The sequence below is a fragment of the Microtus pennsylvanicus genome, chromosome 5 (genome assembly GCF_037038515.1).
Source record: "Microtus pennsylvanicus isolate mMicPen1 chromosome 5, mMicPen1.hap1, whole genome shotgun sequence".
NCBI lineage: Eukaryota > Metazoa > Chordata > Mammalia > Rodentia > Cricetidae > Microtus > Microtus pennsylvanicus.
In genome coordinates, this window is record NC_134583.1 from 118,807,576 (window position 1) to 118,827,733 (window position 20,158).

At 46.8% G+C, this 20,158-nt stretch overlaps 1 protein-coding gene across 1 annotated transcript in view; it reads right to left on the minus strand.

The window, feature by feature from the left end:
* Positions 1–712: 712 nt before the first annotated feature.
* Pdlim1 (PDZ and LIM domain 1) overlaps positions 713–20,158 on the minus strand; it is a 40,676-nt gene continuing 21,230 nt past the window's right edge. Inside the window, exons 4-7 of the mRNA XM_075974000.1 lie at positions 18,238–18,437; positions 7,852–8,003; positions 1,506–1,623; positions 713–1,238 (exon numbers count right to left, since the gene is read on the minus strand). Coding sequence (XP_075830115.1) covers positions 1,052–1,238; positions 1,506–1,623; positions 7,852–8,003; positions 18,238–18,437 — 657 coding nt within the window. The 3' untranslated portion in view covers positions 713–1,051. The remainder of the gene's footprint in view (positions 1,239–1,505; positions 1,624–7,851; positions 8,004–18,237; positions 18,438–20,158) is intronic.

Consider the following 20,158-nt stretch of genomic DNA (forward strand, 5'->3'; position numbering starts at 1 on the left):
GGACTAAGATGTAAGCTCTGGCTTGTTCCTTTGCTCTGCCATCACAGATTCTAAGCCCGGCAACTGTAAGTTAAATTAAAGATTTCTTCTATAAGTTGCTTTAGTCATGGAGTTCTATCACAGCAATAGAGAAGTTACTAGGACAGGAAGTTATAGTCCCTCAAACTCCAGAACAACTTCACTAAAACAGAACCAAATATAATATATTAGTGAAGTTACTTGACTGAGAATGGCATCCAAGGCCCTGAAACTTGGTCTCCGGTTGGTGGTGCTGTTTGGGGGAGATTTAGGGGAATGGCCTTGTTGGAGAAGGTATGTCACTGGATGTGGGCTTTGAGAATGTAATGAGTCCACACCGTTTCTAGTTCACTGTCTCTGCTTATCGTTAAGAATATGAGCTCTCAGCTTTCTGCTCCAGCTGCCACATCTCTAGCTGTCGTGCCTGCCTGCCAAGACCATAAACCCAAATGAACGTGTTCTTCTATAAGCTGCCTTCATCAGCTTTACTGCAGCGACAGAAAAGCAAAGAAGATAATTAACATTATCCAATGATGCTTAGAGCAAGCCTCAAAGATGTAAAGGAAGACAGTACATTCACAGCATCTTTCCATGTCCAGGGGAAAGGCCTGCAGAAACCAAAACCAAAAGAGAGACCCAGGGCTTCATGAGACAGTGTACAGAACACAGGCAGGGACAACTAAGAGGCCACACACCGCTTTAAAGTCTAAATTTATTAAGTAAAACAAAATCAACATGAGAGATGCTACATTTGGCTTCATTTCAATGTGACCAAAGTCCGTTTGCAGCAGAGAAGACCCCAAGTGAAGTGCATGGTGGTGCTGGTGAGGGGACAAGGGACAAAACCATCTCCAGTAATGTAAAAGCAGGCATCACACTGCTGGGCGGAGTCAGCACAGGTGGAACTCACTGTCCCCTGAGCAGGACTAACACTAGGTAAGCACGGGACTGTCAGGGAGGAGAAGCCAGAACATTCAGAGAACCAGGTACAGCAGGCTGGCTGGAGGGCAGCAGACAGGGCAGGTCCTCTCAATCACTTGGGGAACACGGTAACCACATCATAGCCCTCAGGGGGTGTGACACGTTCCCGGGCATGCTTTTCACAGTAAATCTGATCCTCTACGAAGAAATGGCCCTTCTGTTTCAAGTTGGTGCCACAGTCGGTACACACATAACATTCAGGGTGGCGGTGATGGTCCCTCAGCTTCACAAACACTCCTCTGCAAGAGGGAGGGAAAATGGGGCTGCATTAGTGACCTGAGGGCCCTGTATTGTCCTTCCTGAGCTGAGGCTTCCGGAGAAGCCCCACCACAGGCCTCTGGCTGCGAATGGGGCTCATCATTCTAGAAGCGTCTCCCATGTCAACACAACAGCTCTGCATGGTCTGGTTGATCTGTTGACTTTACTCCCAAGCTATGCAACACCCGGAGACTCCCACACGTCCATGGTTTGGCCAACCTCTAAGAGCAGGCGCAGTCAGTACTCACACAATGCCAGTACCACACTTGTCACACATGGGCAGCTTCTGAGCGTTTCCAACTGATGCAGCTACTTTGGTGACCGGAGCTTTAACACTTCTGAATCCTGAGGGCTTGTTGGGATCCCCTGAAGGGAGGAAAACATCCACATTAACCAGGAAGTGAAAAGCCAGTATGTATCACTGAGTTCTCTCAGAACCACCTGTGTATCTGCATACTCAAGCAAAGTTGCAGCCCCTGGGACCAGACAGTCGGTGGCTCTGTGAATTATGGGGCAGTTGTTTAATCTTTGGTGATCTCTCAGTTTCCATGTTATAAAAAAAAATAATAAATCATTTCCCCCTTCATTGTTATTTTTTGTTTTTGTTTTTTTTTGAGACAAGGTTTCTTTGTAGGTTTGGTGCCTGTCTTGGAACTAGCTCTTGTAGACCAGGCTGGCCTCGAACTTACAGAGATCCACCTGCCTCTGCCTCCTGAGTGCTCAGATGAAAGGCGTGTGCCACCACCACCCGGCTTCCCCTTCATTGTTATAAAGAAACCATTTTTTAAAAACCCAATACAGAAAGCCCTCCTACATTGCCTAGCATATGATCAGCCCTCACAACATAAATCGCTAACATACAACCCATACATGTGCAAATACTGACATCGGCCAGGAATGTCACCAGCTCCCAGGCGCCAAAATCCTGCTCTTGCTGAAGACCTCGTCTAGTGAACGTGAGCAAACATGAGTCCGAAATTTATGTGTGTGGCTTGGCCCTGTCCCCATAGAGTTTCTGTCCTGTACCGTGAGGACAGCAAGCCTCAGTGGGGTCTCTACTTTGTTCAGGCATCTGGAATGAGAAGATTTGAGGTGCCACAGCAAGCTGAGTCACCACTAACCAGTGTCTCCCCTACAGCATGAGTCACTGATGCTACACAACTGGAGGGTGAGTTTGAAGGGCTTTGGTGGCTTGTGGACAACAACGAGAGTATTTCTAAGCACCCTGTACTTTCATCTGTCCTCCATGGCTACACATGACACTCTCGGGTTTCTCTCATTAATACTGGGTCCTCTCACATTGGGACCAGATATCCATCTGACAACCCATAAGAAGGAGCAAGATTTAGACATCATCTATAGGTGAGCTTGGGGAAGGCTCAGCGTGCCCTCACCTTGATGATCCCATACCCCAAAGCACAGGGGACAGTCTTCCTTTCTTTTGGAAGAAGTCCACAGTCCAAGATTCTGTAATTGCAGACTTTTATATTAATTTGCTTAGGTATTAAAATGTTTTTATGCTTAAAATTTTTGATGGCTCAGTATTTAAGAGCACTGGCTACTCTTCAAAATGACTCGGGTTCAATTCCTAGCATCCCCACAGTGGCCCACAACTCTCTGTGAATCCAGTTCTAGGGGATCTGATGCCTTCTTCTAATTTCCGTGGGCACCAAGCACACACATAGCCATAGACATAAATGCAGGCAAAACACCCATACACATAATTCTTTAAATCTAATTTTAGAAGTTACATGTATTTAGTATAGTGTGTGTGTGTATGTGTGGTGTATGTATGTGTGTGTATGTGTGTGTATGTGTGTGTATGTGTGTGTGTATGTGTGTGTGTGTGTGTGTGTATGTGTGTGTGTGTGTGTGTGTGTGCACCCATGTATGTACAGGTGTGTGCATGCTGTGCTATGCTGAGGGAAGGAAGTTCAAGGGACAACTTGTAGGACTTGGTTTTCTTCTTCTACCATGTGGGTTATGGGGTTCAAACTCAGGTTTAGCAGCACGCTTTTTTGCCTGATGAGCCATTTCACCAGCCCTAAAATGTTTGGAACTGAACTCAAGACCTCACACATGCTAGGAAAGAGCTCTACAGCTGAGCTAAATTTCCAGCCTATAACTGAGTGTATTGATGGTCCCTTTAGTTTGGTTTGGGTTGTTTTTGTTTGTTTGTTTGGTTGATTGATTGACTGATTTTTGAGACAAGGTCTATGTAGCCCTGATTGATGATTGATTGATTGATTGATTGATTGATTGATTGATTGACTGATTTTTTTTTTGAGACAAGGTCTCTCTCTGTGTGTAGCCCTACCTGTCCCAGAACTCACTATGTAGAACTCTCAGAATTCCACCTGCCTCTGCCTCCCAAGCGCTGGGATTAAAAGTGTGTGCCACCACACTGGCCCCTTTAGCTTTCTATCAAAGGCAATCAATCTCTTCACCTCACCCAACCTCAGCCCTACTTGAAGGCATCTCAGAAGGGCCAGAGTGAGCAGCTGCTCCAGGCATTCTGCCCCAAGCATAGCAAACAGACTCCCTCACTTCCTGACTGAAGGGAGTTGTCTGCAAGGAAAGAGCAGCATCTCTGCACTCATGGACAGGGTGGAGAGGCTAACTGACCACAGAAGGGACCAACACGGCAAAGGCTGGGGTCTCAAATATAAGATACCCTCCTCCCATAGCTCACTCGGTCAACAGGAAAACCACCAGGAAATAAGAGACAGTGCAAATGGTAGAAACTAGACTGAAAGAGACTAGAGTTGGGAGCCCTGGAGGAGCTGTGTGCTGCAGCAGTCCTCATTCCCAGCCCTGCAGCGCCACCTGCTGGCTGCCTATTGTTTTCTCTCACTTAGAGAGCCAGCCCTGGACGTGGGACCTCTCTCTCTCTTTTTTGGCGACTCCATACAACTACAAACATTCCCGAGTGTCTCTGCTTCCAGGAAACCCGCCATCCAAGTGCCATTTGTTTGCTTGTCGTGTGTTGTTTCTGAAGAGGAAGGGAAATCAGGCAAATAAAGTACAGCTGTTTCTCGCCTCATTTCACGGATTAACCTTCCATGGTTCCACCATCCCTACAGAACAAAGCCCATGATCCTAACAACAGCAGTTCTCTAGAACCTGTCTCCAGGTCATCTGCGGCCCCGGAACCCCTGACAGCAGCCAGCATGGACCTAGGAGTTTGCTGACTGCATCTCCAGCTTCTTCATCTGAGGGAGCCCGCAGCCAACACTGCTGCCTCTGCATTTATCGTCTCCTTCCAAACCTCGGCTCCTTCACCATATCCTTCTACTAACAGATGAATGAACAAGCAAAACGAGATATTTACAGACAATGGAATATGATTCTACTTTAAAAGGACAAGAAGGGGCCATCATGATGGTTCAGGGGATAAGCCTGAGAACAATCCCCAGAACCCACACGGTGGAAGGGGAAACCAACACTCAGTTGTCCATATGCCCATTGGCACATAAGCACGCATACGTGCATGCATGTGTATGTGTGTGCGTGCGCACACACAATAAATATATACATAAACAAATCTGATTTTAAAACTTTAAGGAAAGGAATTCTGGCGTGTGCTACAACATGTATAGATGCTGTACTGAGGGAATGAGTCCATCACAAAAAGGGAAATCACAATTCTGCTCTTACAGGTATATGGAGTAGACAGTAGTGCTGTGGTGGCCAGAGGCCGGAGCAGAGAACAGGGAGGTGGGGTTTAATGGGATCAGAGTTCCCGTTCTACCATACAGAGAGTTCTGAGGGTGGATGGTGGCAATGGCCGTGCCTCACACATGTATGTGGTGTAACTGAACACTGAAAAGTGAACACAGTGGGAAACTTTATGGGATGTGTATTTCCCAGCTCAAACAGTGTGCATGCCTCTTCTGTCGCAAATGTTATGATTTGCCCACAGCAAGATGAAGCATGAAAAAAGCAGAGGATGAGCCGCACTCAGAACAAGCAGCTCTGGTGGGATTTTCTGGGGTCTATCACCAACACTGCTCAGACCGTTTGGGCACCTAGCTGCACTGAGCAGTTCACAAACTTTCACTTAACCCTTCAAACAGCCCTGATGCAGTGGGCGGCCCTCTTACATGGGTTACGTACAAACACCAGAGCACAGAGGGACCAGCAGCCTGCTCTAGGTGTCCTGCAGGTCACAGGTGGGCCCGAGACGCCAGTGTTTCCACCCATAGACTTCTCTGAACCATGGGTCTCTGCCCAACACAGCAACACACATCTGAGTGCCTTGTTAACATTGGCCAGTGATCCAGGCTCAGAGAGCCTGTTCCACGTAATGAAGGTTTGTCTAGAATTTATTATTATGCAATGTCTCCAAGGAGGGCTGTCTCTGGAGACCCGCAGAGGCATCAGAAGTCATGCATGGCCAAGCGAAGCTGACCTGGAGCCTCCTGATGAAGTGCCAGCATCTATAACAACCACGGAATGCTGACTCTGTGGACAGTGATGGCTGTTTCGTACGCTTTGTGATTTCTGAGCCTAGAGCAGTTCAGACACTAGCCTAGGGTTGAGGATGTGGCTACCCTAAGGCCTCCACGATGAGGAAAGGCCATCTTCCCTAAAGCCAGAGCAAACCTGGGGGGTCCCCGTGGCGAAGGAGGACTCCCAGATTCATTGGCCTACAGGTACAGTCTTCATTCTGTGGCCTCCACGTACTCTTCCTCACCTGCCATCTTGGGAGCAAGGTATGTAAATTAAAGCAGCCAAGGGACAGATCGGCAGAATCTCACAAAGGTCACGGTCACTACAGCCTCAGCTCTCTACCGACCGCATGGGTGCAGGACACAAAGCTGCTTAAATAAAGCCTGCATGCCACAAGGGATTGATATTTAGAATATACAATAAACTAAAAATAAAAACACCAAAACCAAAAACCCACCATCCAATCAATAAATAAGCCAAAGTAGAGATGGCCAATAGGGCATAAAACAGTGCTCAGCATCCTTGGTCATCGGGGAAATGAAAATTAAAGCTGCACTGAGATTGCATCCCACCCCTGTCAGACTGGCTGTCTGTATTAAAGTAGGCAGCAACCAACGCTAGCAAGGATGTGGGGTACAAAGGCACCCTTATATTCTGCTTGTGGGAATGTAAACTGAGGCAACCGCTAGGAAAATCAGTAAAGCGTTCCCTCAAAAAATTAAAAATAGGACATATGATCCAGCTATACCACTTGTGGTAATAAACCCTAAAGAACCTAAGTCAGCACAACAGACAACTGGTAATCCATGTTTATTTTGTAACACTCTGTTCAATCAATAACCAACTTATAAAGTCAACCTAAATGTCCATGCTAGGTAAAGAAGATATGATACACATGACTGACTAGAGTATGGAAGGGCAGGAGAGCTTAGTAAGGTCAAAGTATGTGATAAAACCCATAATTTTGCACAATGAATCTATAACAACGTAAAATAAGGGCTGGAAATATGGCTCAGGGCCAAAGAGCTCTGGCTACTTTTGCAGAGGACCGAGTTCAGTTCTTGGCACCCCTATGGTGAATCAAAGCAACTTCCTGTAAATTAATTCTAGTTCCAGGAGATCTGATACCAAGTTTTGCCTCCACAATCTCCCACATACACATACACACACAGAGAAATAAAAGCAAACTAAATCTCTTTTTAAAAATTAAATCATTTGCCAGGTGGTGGTGGCACACCCCTTTAATCTCAGCACTTGGGGGACAGACCCAGGTGGACCTCACAGAGCTCAAGACCAGCCTGGTCTACAAAGCGAGTCCCAGGACAGCCAGAGCTACATTTTTTCAAACTCTGAAAAGACTGGGCAACTGGCTAGGGTAGAGAGATGGGAGATGGTTCGTTACTTAGAAGCAATTGTTGCTCATGCAGAGGACCACATGGTGACTCACTACTGTTCTCAACTACAGCTTTCTCCCCGCCTCTGGAGGTAATTCGTGCATATAGTAAACAGACATATGTGTGGGCAAAGCAATCACACTTGTAAAATAAAATTAAATAAATACTTGTAAGTAACGACTGAGCCAGAAAGTATAATCCAGAGGGGGCGCTCTTGTACCATCCCCTACTGCCAAGACTCACATCCACTCCTAACCCTGTAACCGTTCACCCCAACTGCTGAAAACAGAACCCAGGGTTTTATGTATATTACATAGATTCTACCTTAAGCATTCCACAGCTGATCTGCATCCGAGTCCTCTCTCCCTCCGCTTTTCAATACATGCTTTGTCATCTAAAAAAGTCAATGCCAGCTGGGCAGTGGTGGTTCACACCTTTAATCCCAACACTCATGAGGCGGATCTCTATGAGTTCTAGGTCAGCCTGGTCTACAAGAGCTAGTTCCAGAACAGGCTACAAAAACTACAGAAAAATCCTGTCTCAAACCCTCCCTCCCCCCCCAAAGAACAACAACAACAAAATCAATGCCAGGGCAGAAGTGGTGGTGTGTGCTCATATAACAGCAGACTCGGGAAGAAGATAAGGTCTGTACAGAGAGCCCCAGTTTTTCACAGCAAGCTGCACTTGCTCTCTCTCTGGGCTGTGCTCACCTGTGTTCTAGCAGCGAGACTCCCACAGGGCCCCTTACCTTTTCCATCTGTCTCCAGGATCTCCTGCAGAAGCAGGAAGGAGGTGGACTGTTTGGGGGGCTCGTTTAACTCCTGCTTCTCCTGGAGCATCTTGTAAACCTCAGATTCCTTGTCGATGATGAGGCTGCCTGAAGGATGAGGCTGATCCAAGCTAAGAAGAATGTTTGGAAACCCATTAGGACAAGGGTCGAAAGTTAGGCTCAGAACTCCACCCGGCACTCCCTCCCAGACAAACCCACACTTATGAAAAGAGCGGATAGCGATTATCCCATGTCCCCAACCCTCTGGACAATGTTATAATGGGTCCTGGTCGGCAGAGCTGGCTGCCACTTTAATACAGTAAGAGGCTATTTTCCCAAATCGTCTCTGTAATTCAATTACATTTTGGCAAACTCGGACAGATGGGGAATTTGTCCCTTCTTTTTAAATTACATAATCAACATTATGTCAAGAGAAAATTTTGAAGAGGAAAAATTCCAACCACAATCTGACCACTAAAGCTCGGCTGGGTCCGTGTGTGTGTGTGTGTGTGTGTGTGTGTGTGTGTGTGTGTGTGTGTGTGTTGGGGTCCTTGAACCAGCAGAAGCCTCGTCTTTCTCATTCCCCCTGTCAAAGGGCTTCTCATGCCTCCTGACGCTCCTCGTCATTCAGAATGGAGCTCAGGCCTCTGTGTCCCTAGCTGGAGGCAGTAGTCGTGATCTGCCCCGTCCACAGGCACTGCAGCGAGAAGGAAGCATTGGCGTGCTTTTCTGTGTAAAGGTTCAGACCCCCGGGAGCAGGCAAGCCAGACCTTGCCTCCCCCTTCCTCCTGTCACTCTGCATGCCCCAGGACGAGCTGAGGCAGGCACTACTGTGAGACTGGTTTTCACTGAGCCAAGGCTTGTGCTGTCTGGCTGCAGCAGAGCCGTGGAAGGAAGGCAACCCTTCAACCGTAGCTGTCTTGAGCCTGACTCCTCACGTACTCCCAGCTCCCCGCATGACTAAGCCAAGCTGTGGCTTACCAGCAAGACCCACCAGCTGTGTAACCTGGCCCTCTGCTGCCCTGCTCGGCCTTGGAACGGTTACATTTTCAACCAGAGACCAGAGACGGATTTCCAACACATGAATCCAGACGGTTCCACGGTGCGGATCAATGTAATCTCACCTGACTTAGAACCAAATACTTACAGTTTTGATAACACAAGTCTAAGCAAGTTCAACTCCTTTACATTAAGGAGTAAAGACCCTTCAGCAGTAGCCTTTCCTCAGAAGAGTGTGACCGAACCAGGCAGCCTTCTTCCAGGCATTGCGCTCACTCTCCTGCCTACACTGTTACCCTCATGTATGTCCAGGGCCCCGTTTCACACAGGATGCACCCCTCAGAGAAGATTTATTGACCTTGACTTATGAGAGTCCCACACATCCCCACCCCTTGCTGCCCTCTAACTCACTCTCCTACCACGGACTCTGCTTGCACTTACTTCTGTAATTCTGGCTTCCCCTGGAATGTAACCAAGCATATTCCTTGCTCTCTGTAAATGCCCAGGTCGGGCTCGGCGCAGAGCCCAGGCTCAAAGCTTGGCATCAGGTAAGTAAGTGTGTAAGCAGAGATGACACTTCCTCCTTGCTATGCTGTCCCTCATCCTGGGAGATCACCCTGAAACTATCTAGGGTTGGGGGGACCCATCCCCCGAGCCCACATGCACTCTTTCCTCTCACTTCCATAGCTCATTCAGAAGCTGCCTGAGGGACACTGTGCCCATGAGGAGCAAAGCACAAAGACCAGATCAACTACCGGGAGGGGCTATGAGCAATGCATACAGACAGATTTACTCATGCACAAACACACAGCTGCAGCTGCGAGGGATGCGCTCTCAGCCTCCACCGCACTGGAGGACACAGGCAAGAGCAAAGGAATTGCAGCAATTGCGTTCATTAACTCATTTCCCACCCACCACTGTACAACTGGTTCACGTCTTTAAAAGAAAAAGTATGTTTTCCACGGGGAATTTCCTCTAAGGTACTACCCCTCCCTGCTCCTCTCTCCCTTTCTGTCTCTCTTTTTTCTCTCCTCTGAGACAAGCTGTAGGGACAGCCAGGACAGCCTCCTGGGACACTTACAGACTCAGGCCCCAGCTGAAAGACTCGAGCACAGGGAGAAAGCCCAGGTGTTTCCCTTGGACTCCAACCATATTCTGACAACAAAGACAAGGCCCATAAGGGAGACATAAGCTCTGCTACTGTTGCGCAAGGTTGACGCAGGCTGTTCCTGCCACCTTTGGTTTGCAATGACAGAGTGGAAGCAGCCACCCTTGCCTGGCCTGCCCGCAGCAGCTGGTTTCTATCGACCCTTGCCTAGCTCTCTCCCTCTCCCTGTAGGTTAAGTGAATACTTGGTAAAGTAGTTTTGAGTCAGGGTCTTCTACCAGCTCAATTTGCTTTTTTTTTTTTGAGTTAGTTACTTGATTCTTTGAGTTTTGAGCTTGGAACCTGGCCTATAATAAGCATATTACATTATTCTTTATTAATCTTTTTCCTATTACTCTTAGGACTATTTTAAAATCAAGATCGGGCCATGGAATGTTTGGAGGAAGAATTTTTTTCTCTTATTTGTTGCATGTTATGTCTGGAAGCCACCAAGGGAACACTAAAAATAACAGAACTAAACCACAAGGTCATCATATATTCATTCTTCCAGCAAACAGCCATGGGAATCCTTCCAAGGAAGGAAAGAAGAAAGAGACAGACAGAGATAGAGAGAGACAGAGACAAAGAGGCAAACCAATTTACCATTTATTTCCAAACAACTGATAACATCTTTATATGCTGGGCATTTTATGCAGTATTTTCAATATCCGTTACCCTCACCAAATCACCGTCAACCTAATTCAAAAAACAGCACAAGACTCAGAAATTATAAGTCTTGGACATTAGGCTATAAGATATTAACACAATATCTGAAAAAAGTAATTAGGATAAAAGCATGCATACGAAATGGAGAAAAAATATTCTTATTTGTATATACAAAAAAAATTAAAAGTAAGTAAATAAGGATTCTACAGCGAGCCAGGTCTATGCTCTCGACAGTCAGGAGGCTGAGACAGGAGACTCAAGAGTTCGAGGTTAGGCTGAGAGACACAACGAAGGCACATGTTTCAGAGAGAGACAGAGATCAAATTAATTCTACATAGCCTCTTCCCTATAATAGAGGAAATTATTTCCTGACTTACATAATGAAGTAATTATCATACTAAAATAAAACCAGATGACAGTATTAAAAAAGAAAACAGGTGAGTATTCCTCATAAACATATAAATTTCATAGCAAATAAAATTCAACAATATATAAAAAGAATTATTTGTTACAGCCAAGTAGTGTGTACTTGGTTTACTATACAAAAATCAGTCAAGGTGTTAATCATTTGACCACATCAGCAGATGCACAAGAAAAAAACAACAACAACAACAACAAAAAAAAACAATTGACTACATGGGAGGCTGAGACAGGAGGATCAAAAGTTCAAGCCATGTCTAGTCTCCAAAGTGAGTCAAGGCCAGACTGCCTTGTGAGACCCTGCCTCAAAATAAAACGTAGAAGAGGGCTAGGGATGTAGTTCAGTGGGGAGCACTTTCTTAGCACGCAGAAGGCCCTGGGCCAAACCTTGGCACTGCAGAACAGCTGATGAAAAAGCTGAGGACAGGCACCTCTATTCCTAGCACTAAGGCAGGAAGATTGCCACCAGTTCGAAGACCAGCCTGTCTTACATGGTGGGCTCCAATGCTAGCCTGGACTATAGTGGAGACCCTGTCCCGTACCATCCCTCAAAAAAGGGGAAAGAAAGAAGAATCTACAGAGAGCCAAACGGGCGAACTGGATTCTACAGTTCATATGAAGAGGCAATGAAAAGGCAAAGTTAAGAACCATTTCAAAAGAGAATAAAATGGGAGGAACTGGTCCCCAGGATTTCAAGGCTCCTTTCACCGCTATTGTGGCCAGTCCCCCATTGTTTATCTCACACCGACTTGATTAGCTCAAATGCCTAAGACTGAAACATAAAAAAGGAAAAACTTAAGAAGGAATTTTTAGCCTCTAGGTTTAGGCAGAATTAAGATGCCAAAAGAGCGCCTGGTGAAAGGACAAAGTCAGATTGGCTTTGCTGAGGCACTTCCCTCTGCGTTCCTCTAGGTTCTGCTTTTCCTGTCTGCTGTTAAGTTTCTGTTGAACCAATGGCTGGCGGTGAAATCCTGATCCTCCTGGCTCAGCCTCCCGCTTGCCGGGATGCCAGACACGGGATGCCAGACACTTACCACCACCTTCGACCCTACTAAATGCTGGGAATGTTTGTCTGTTCCCATTTGTCAGAATAGCTCCTAATTTCCCTCTGTGATTCTTCCATTGTTTGTTCAGTTGTGTTGTTCAGTGGCCACAGATTTGTCACTTTTCCAGTTCTCTTTTTGCTAAATTCTAGTTTCAGTCCATTGTGGCTGGAAAGGGTACTTGCTGTCATATCAGTTTTAAGTTCATAAGATGTATTTAAAGTGTCTCACGTCTGCCTCTTTTAGCAGACTATTCCACATGCACCTGAGAAATGATGTGGGTTTTTTTTTCTAACTTGATCATTCATTTATGATGATTTTATTGGCGATTCTCTTGCATCATTATTTGGAGGCATACAATGTATTTCTGTTCACTATTCACCCTATGGTGATACATGGCACTGGAATTAGCCGCAGCTCTCAAACAATAGCACTGTACAAACTGGTTGGCCTCTCCTCCCTTCCTGCTATTCTCCCCACTCCTCTGGCAAACTCGGGTCTACCCTATTGAGAAGTAACTATACATGGTATATTTTAATGTCAGTGTTCACATGTTTACTGCTAGCATGAAGAAACAACACCTGATTCTATGTCTATCTCTTAGCCTGTGTGGGTTTTTTTTTTTCTGATACATTCTTGCTGGATGTAGCAATTAGCTCCAGGTTCGTCCCTTGCCTTGCCAGGCTGGCTACAATCCACAGCACTATACAGAAGAGTAACCAGTGTGCACGGTCTTAGCTCATTCTCCACCTTTGTAGGAAAGCCTTTAGTGTTTATCATTAAATGGCATCTTTAAAAAGATGGAAAGAAGCCTAAACATCCATCAGTAGACAGATGCATTATTTTTTCTCATGTGATAAAGAATGGATTTAGTCTGTAAAAAGAAGAAAATCTTGACACACACTTCCAGGGTGAAGCTTTGGAGCAGCATACGAAGAGGAATATGACTGTACCAGCCAGCAAAGACATTACTGCATGACTCCACTTGCAAGAGGAGCCCGCAACAGAAAGTTCAGCGGTGGCTTCCAGGAGCTTGGGGAGAGGCAGAAGTTGTTCAATGGGTATAGCTTTCCAAGCTGAACAAATTCAACAGATTTGTTGCATAACTTTAAACATGTAGTTACAATAGTAAATTTTTATGTCATGTGGTTTTTAACCACACTTTAAAAGGGACAAAAAGGGGGGACACTCTTCGTATATAAAGAAAACCTGGATGGCTTTCCAAGGAATTATGCTGCGGAAACCCCAGAAGGTTACATACTTCATGGGTCTGTTAATAAAACATTCTTGAACTAACAAAGCTGTAATGATGGGAGATTGGTGGGCTGGAGGCTGTGCAGTGGGGGATGTGGGATGGTGGATGTGGCTGGCTGGGGTGAATGCAAGAGGACTGGAATCCTGGTGCAGACCCAAATGCTTTTTTCTTTTTCTTTTGAGACAAGTAGACCTGGCTAGCCTGGAACTTACTGTGTAGATCAGGCTGGCCTTGGACTTACAGAGAGTTCAAGGCTAGCCTGATCTACACAGTAAGTTCCAAGGCATCCAAGAAATGAGACCCTGTCTACACACACACACACACACACACACACACACATACACACACACACACACACACAGAGGAGTGAGCTGAAGCAGAAAAATCCTTCATGTTTCATGATGTCCTAGAAAATAAGAGTTTGGGTTTCAGTTGCACTAGATTATTATCTGATAATAAAACTAAAAAAAATGAATTTTAAAAAGCAATTCTGGGGAAGTTTATGCATTGAGTTCTAAAGGGAATGTCTGGTCTGAATGTTCCCTGTATTTTTGTCTCCTATGATAAGAAGCAAGGAATAACACTGGATATCAGGAGAAAAGGGAAGAACCCTCAGACCCCAGACGTTGTGGTGTGCAAGCACGTTAGCTACAGAGACAAGCAGCCTGCGTGTTGGGAGCCTTCTGATCCTGCTCCCAGTTAGGCGGAGCTAACATAATCCCTTGCTACCTTTTGAACAGGCAACAATGACTCCTTCATCTCCACTGCACTTGCTTAGAAATCAGCCTCCTGAGTGTTTGGGGGGCACACTGAATAATACAGTTTGGAAGACCTCCTGCTCTGGAATGTCTATGCTGGTTATGGGAGCTCACCCACTTGTACCATGAAGAGACCATCACACCAGCAGGATGCTGGCTAATAGTGCCCATGGCTGAACTTAGGCAATGGCTCCAGGGGAGAAAGAAGTTCTGGAACGTGCTTAAAGGCTTCCAGTCTTTCACTCTAAACCCCAACCCCCAACTCAAAAGTGCTGAGGCAGAGTTCTCCCACAGCAATGAAGTCAGCAGCAACAAGAATTCACTCGTACCTTCCAGCAAGGGTACTGCATTCCCTCGACAAGCTGGCAGAAAGGCATGTGGTTAAGGACCCACCTTACAAGGTTTCTGAGGATTTACAAGGTTTGCCTAAGGTCACTCAGCTGGCAGGGCCAGAGTCAGGTTCTAGGATGCTAATCTACAAGCCCATAGAAAGTAACAGACATCACATAAATTATGCAATCCAGTCTCTGCAGACCCAAGCTTTAAGGGTCCTTTCCACACACAGCAGGAGAGCTGAGAGAAAAGGTGCTAGCCACACTTCTTTCCCTGGAATGGCACACAAAAGAACTCAGGAAAGGACCGCTCAGCTAATGTCGCCTAGATGGGAAAGTCTGCAGATGCTCCCTTCCCGCTCTGCTGTGTTCAAGAAGGTCTACTGAGGAGACCCCACCTGCCTTCCCAGATGGCAAGGCTGCTGTTGACATCCTGGCTTGCCTGGGATGCAGCTGTACCAAGACCTACTAGGCAGAGACAGTCACACACACACACACACACACACACACACACACACACACACACACACACACTAGAATGCTCTGAAGTGCTTGGGAAAAAAAAAACAGAAACAGGGTGAGCCCCAGGGAATGGATGATGACCTCAGATACAAAGTATGTAGTGAGGCAGTTCTGGAACCTCAGCGAATTCAGACTAAACAGTGGGGGTGAGCCAGCTCTGGGCCTTGTGCTGAGCAGGGAGGGTTACAGGCTGGCTGCTGGGTTGGCAGAATTCTCTATCACTCCTTTCTGTGGACATGCTAGAAACAAACCAGCAGGCAGAGATCCCTGTGCAAGAAACATGGCGGCCTAAGCAGCCCCTTGGCCTCTGGCTTCAGGGATTTCCGCTGCTGCTGCTTGCAGTTAGTCCTCAAGGAGGTTGGACTGAAGTAGATAGCAGGCCCCCTTTGCTGAGAGAATCTGCAGGAGATTGGTGAAGACCCTGAGGCTGCTTCAGCTAAGGAGACTGTGACAGGAGCAGACAGTAGGGGAGGGGGGAGTACAATCAGAAAGCTTGAGAGAAGAGAAGAAGACATTAATAAGGAAAAATATCTAACGCAGCCACACTAAAAATCCTTTCCAGGCACATACTTCTCCCAGTGCTGCGCAGTTCTCAATTAAGGATGTGTCATTTCCTGGGCTATTAAATCCAGATCATGGAACATTCCCCACTCTGGGGCAGGAAAAGAAGGGTCATGGTCCCAGCCTCTTCAAGCACTCAAAACACAGGAATGGTGGCCCATGATATCAAACCACTCCTCGCTGAGCTACATGCAAGCTTCCCTTCAGGGAGCGATGTTTAGGGGACCTCTGGGTAAATTTTTCATGGGTCCCCAGCATCCCCACGACCATGTTGGGGGGCAGCAATGTATCAAGCAGGTGAGGCCTCACAGGAACCATGATTTGGAATAAGAAGCAGTGGTCCTGGTCACTCCCATTAATGGCAGTGATCTTCAGCATCTTCTGAGACCAAAACCTCACTAGACTCTAAGAAACATACGGGATCTGTCCTGACCTGTCCTCTTCTCAGTGTGAGGAACGGAGACTTGCATGCAGTGGACGCCCAGCAGTCTTTCTGGTCTTTCTGTGTTTGTTTCCCTCCGTCTCTCCCTCCCTCCCTGTCCCACCCCTCCTTCATGTCCCCTGAAGACAACGGGGTTCCTGGAACAGTCCTCCAAACAGTTAAGGAGGCTAGGACTGCAGTTTCTCCTGACTTGCATTGGAAACTCTTAGTTTACAACTAAACAATCTGGACAGATTATAAAGGTGAAAAGGGAAGAAACTGAATACCAAAATGGGCTTTTGGAGGTAACACAAAATCCGAGTTAGCAAAGATCCTGAGAGACCAAACAACTTTGGAATGTACTGTTTTCCAACAAAATTTGAATGTCACCAACATTTAAAAGTCAGCAATTTCAGGATTAAAAAAGAAAAATTCCAACTCGTGTTCCAGTTAAAGTAACCAGCAGAGGTGGGGATCCCAGGCCCGCAGGCACTTTTGTCTGGAACTAAGGACTCTTATCCCTGTGGGCAGGGCACGAGTATGGGGCGCCACAAGTGCAATTCAGTTCTGTTTGATCCGGTAGCCCTGCCCTGCGCTCCTTACCCTGCAGACACATCATCTGCACGAGCTGGCAACTTCTAATCTACTCCCCACCCTCCTAACTTGACACCCTCACACCCAGTTCCTTTGCCATAGGCGGAAGTCATCTCTAAATCTGTCCCCAAAGAGTTGGGGACAGAGCAGATAGTAGGTCCCTCTGCTGGAAGATGCAGGAGACCCAATACAGAGATAAAGGCAGGTAGAGCCAACAGGCCTGCGACAGAGGAAGGTGCCTGCCTGATTCCCCCTACAGTGCCCTCTCTTCCCAGCACAGGCCAGAGCCCAATCACAGGAACAAGTTCTTGCAGCCTCAAGGATTCTCTCTATCATTTCTGGTCTGCTCTGGTGAGAAAGCAGGCACTGCCCCACCTCTGTACACACTGGGGTACACACACACACATACACACATACACCATACACACACACACACACCACACATACACACATACACACATACACACACACACACAGACACACACACACAGACACACACACACACACATACACACACACACACATACACACATACACACACACACACACATACACACACACACACACATACACACACACATACACACACACACACCACACACACACACACACACACACACACACACCACACACACACACACACACACACACACACACACACCCTGCTCAGACTGTGTGGGAGTCATCAACACAAACGAGACCATCCTCTCAAGGACTCTACAGTGAGGACTCTCAGGACACAACAGTCCTGTGAAAGACCATGACTAGTGGCTGTGAGTGACCACAGCATTCAGGACAAGTACGAAGCTCAATCATTACAAGATCTGTGTGTCCGACACAGGGCGGCGCATTTTATATTATGTTTTCTTTTATTCCTCTCTCCCCTGAGTGTGTGGGCATACATGTGTGCGAAGTGTGGAGGGCGCTCACACGCATGTGGAGACTGGAGGGTGCCATCAGGAATCTTCCTCTATGGTTCCCCACCTTATCCCTCCAACCCAGAGCTCACTCAAGTGGCTAGTCTGGCCAGCCTGCCTGCTCCAGATCCCCCGACTGTATCTCTGAAGTGCTGGAGTCACAGAAAGGCCTCCAAGAAAGACCACCTAGCATTTCTGTATGCTCTAGGACTTGAACCCTGATCCTCACTCTTGAGCAGCAGCCCCTGCTCCAGCAACACATTTTCTTTTCTTTTTTTTTCTTCTTTTATTTATTTATTTATTTATTTATTTATTTATTTATTTATTTATTAAAGATTTCTGCCTCCTCCCCGCCACCGCCTCCCATTTCCACCCCCTATCAAGTCCCCCTCCCTCATCAGCCCGAAGAGCGATCAGGGTTCCCTGCCCTGTGGGAAGTCCAAGGACCACCCACCTCCCTCCAGGTCTAGTAAGGTGAGCATCCAAACTGCCTAGGCTCCCACAAAGCCAGTACGTGCAGTAGGATCAAAAACCCATTGCCATTGTTCTTGAGTTCTCAGTAGTCCTCATTTTCTTATTTTTACTACAACCCTACAAAGAGGGAAGAATTTAAGTGCCAAAAATTCCCTCCCAGGATGAGTGGTTCGATTTGTTAGAAGAAACTAGTGGAAAAGGCCTCTCCCAGGACCTGCCTGGAGGCTTGGAGTGGAGAGGGGTGGGCATCTACTTACTGTCGGCTCTTCGCCTCCTCTCCACTGCCTGCAGTCTGCTTCTCCACAGCGCTGTTGAAGCTAGAGATGTTCTCAGCCGAATAGAGACCGGTAGGGTTGTTGTACTGGTTTGTGATGATCCGGGGGGCAGTGCTGGGAGCAGGTGAGGCAGTAAATGGCATCGCACTTCGGTTGTGGGCACTTCCTATGTGCAGGACCTCCTGAAGGCAGGGAGCAGAGGAGAAATCAAGGAGGTGTCCACACTGTACCCCTATCGTGTGGTACAGGCCAAAGGCCAGGGAGAATTTGCAGCTAAACTATAGCAGCCCTGGTTCACAGCTAACTTCAGCTGGGGACAGAGGGGTTCAGACAAACGCAACAAGACAGTGAGCCATGACCTGAGCGTCCACAGACGCACACTGCACATCCCACACACGCTCAGTCAGCCCCGTCTCTAGTTCTTCACGAGGCCCGGCAGATCTGATCTCTGGGTACCTCTGGGAGGATAACACTTCATGCCTTAGGCTACCAGAACCCAAGTCAGGGCCGAGGAAGCATCCTTTCAGGACACATTCCAGAGGCATTAGGAAGAGGAGGAGAGCTGGCTTAGGTCATCCCAGAGCTCTCAACGCCAAAAGGTGTGGATAAATTCCCCAGGTTGGATCATCAAGGAAAGTAGGTAATAGGAACACGGGAGAAGCAGCTGCTGACTACATAGTCTCAGTCCTTACAAAGAAGGCAGAGGGGCTGAGGGCCTATTGTTCCCTGTGGGTGAAACACAAGGTGGAAGGTTCTAGAAGCCAGGTTAAGGCAGACCCTGTGGAGGGAGAACTTTTGAGTTTCTATGTCCACATACAACCTCTTGAGACATCTGTACAAACACACCAAAGCCCTTGGGGGGGGGGGAGTCAAGACAGGGTTTCTCTGTGTAGCCCTGACTGTTCTAGAATTTGTTCTGTAGACTAGGCTGGCCTCGAACTCAGAAATTTGCCTGCCTCTGCCCCCCAAATGCTCGGTTTAAAGACATGCGCCATCACCACCCCGCTGTACTTTTTAAACTAACATTCCTTTACAAACTAATCACAGGTTACCTGATGAATCAGCAAGGTTCTCCCTGCTCCAATGCTCAAAATCAATTCTGGCTTCCAGTGCCACAAGCATTGTGTAGCCTACTGAACTCAACGCGTTTTCTTAGTTCCCAAGGAAATTCTGATAACCCCCGGTTTCTTTCTTAAAAACCCAAATAACTGGAAAGAATCCCAAGCCCTCTATTGCTCTCTTTTCCTCCTTTAAAAAAAAAAAACTCGGTGTTTAATTGGAAAACATTATGAATGAAAACTAACTGCCTAATTCATTATAAAGCTAATTTAAAGTAAAAGGCGGCATAGACATATTTTTATGATAAAAATTTCTTTTTCGTCATTCCAGTAAATTTTCTCTTCAAGATTTAGATGGTTTAGTAAGGTTAGTTGACTTTGTCTGTGTCTGCACATATAACCAAAAGAAGCTTGTATGTTTTTGGTTTTTTATTTTGTTTCAAGACAGGGTCTTTCTACACAGCCCTGGCCTATCCTGGAACTCACTGTATAGACCAGGCTGACTTCAAAACTCACAGAGATCCACCTGTTTCTGTCACCAAGCCTAGCTACAAAGAATCACAAAAGAAGATGGTAAAGAAAAAAATGGCCATCATCAAGGAACAGTTAAGTAGTCTTATGTACGCCAACTCAAAGGAATTCTGAAATCACTGGCTGTGAAGGCAGCAGCTGGCTTACAGAAGAGGCCTGTGCTCTCACCCCATCGTAGGGCAGCGTGGGCAACATGACAGCATCCAGCAAGCATTCTTCTGTCTCCACGGCGATTCTGGGAGCAGCACAGGATGCTTATTCTTTAGCCTTGGCTCAAAGTTTCCCTGACACTTAGTGTTTGGCTGTGGGCAAGT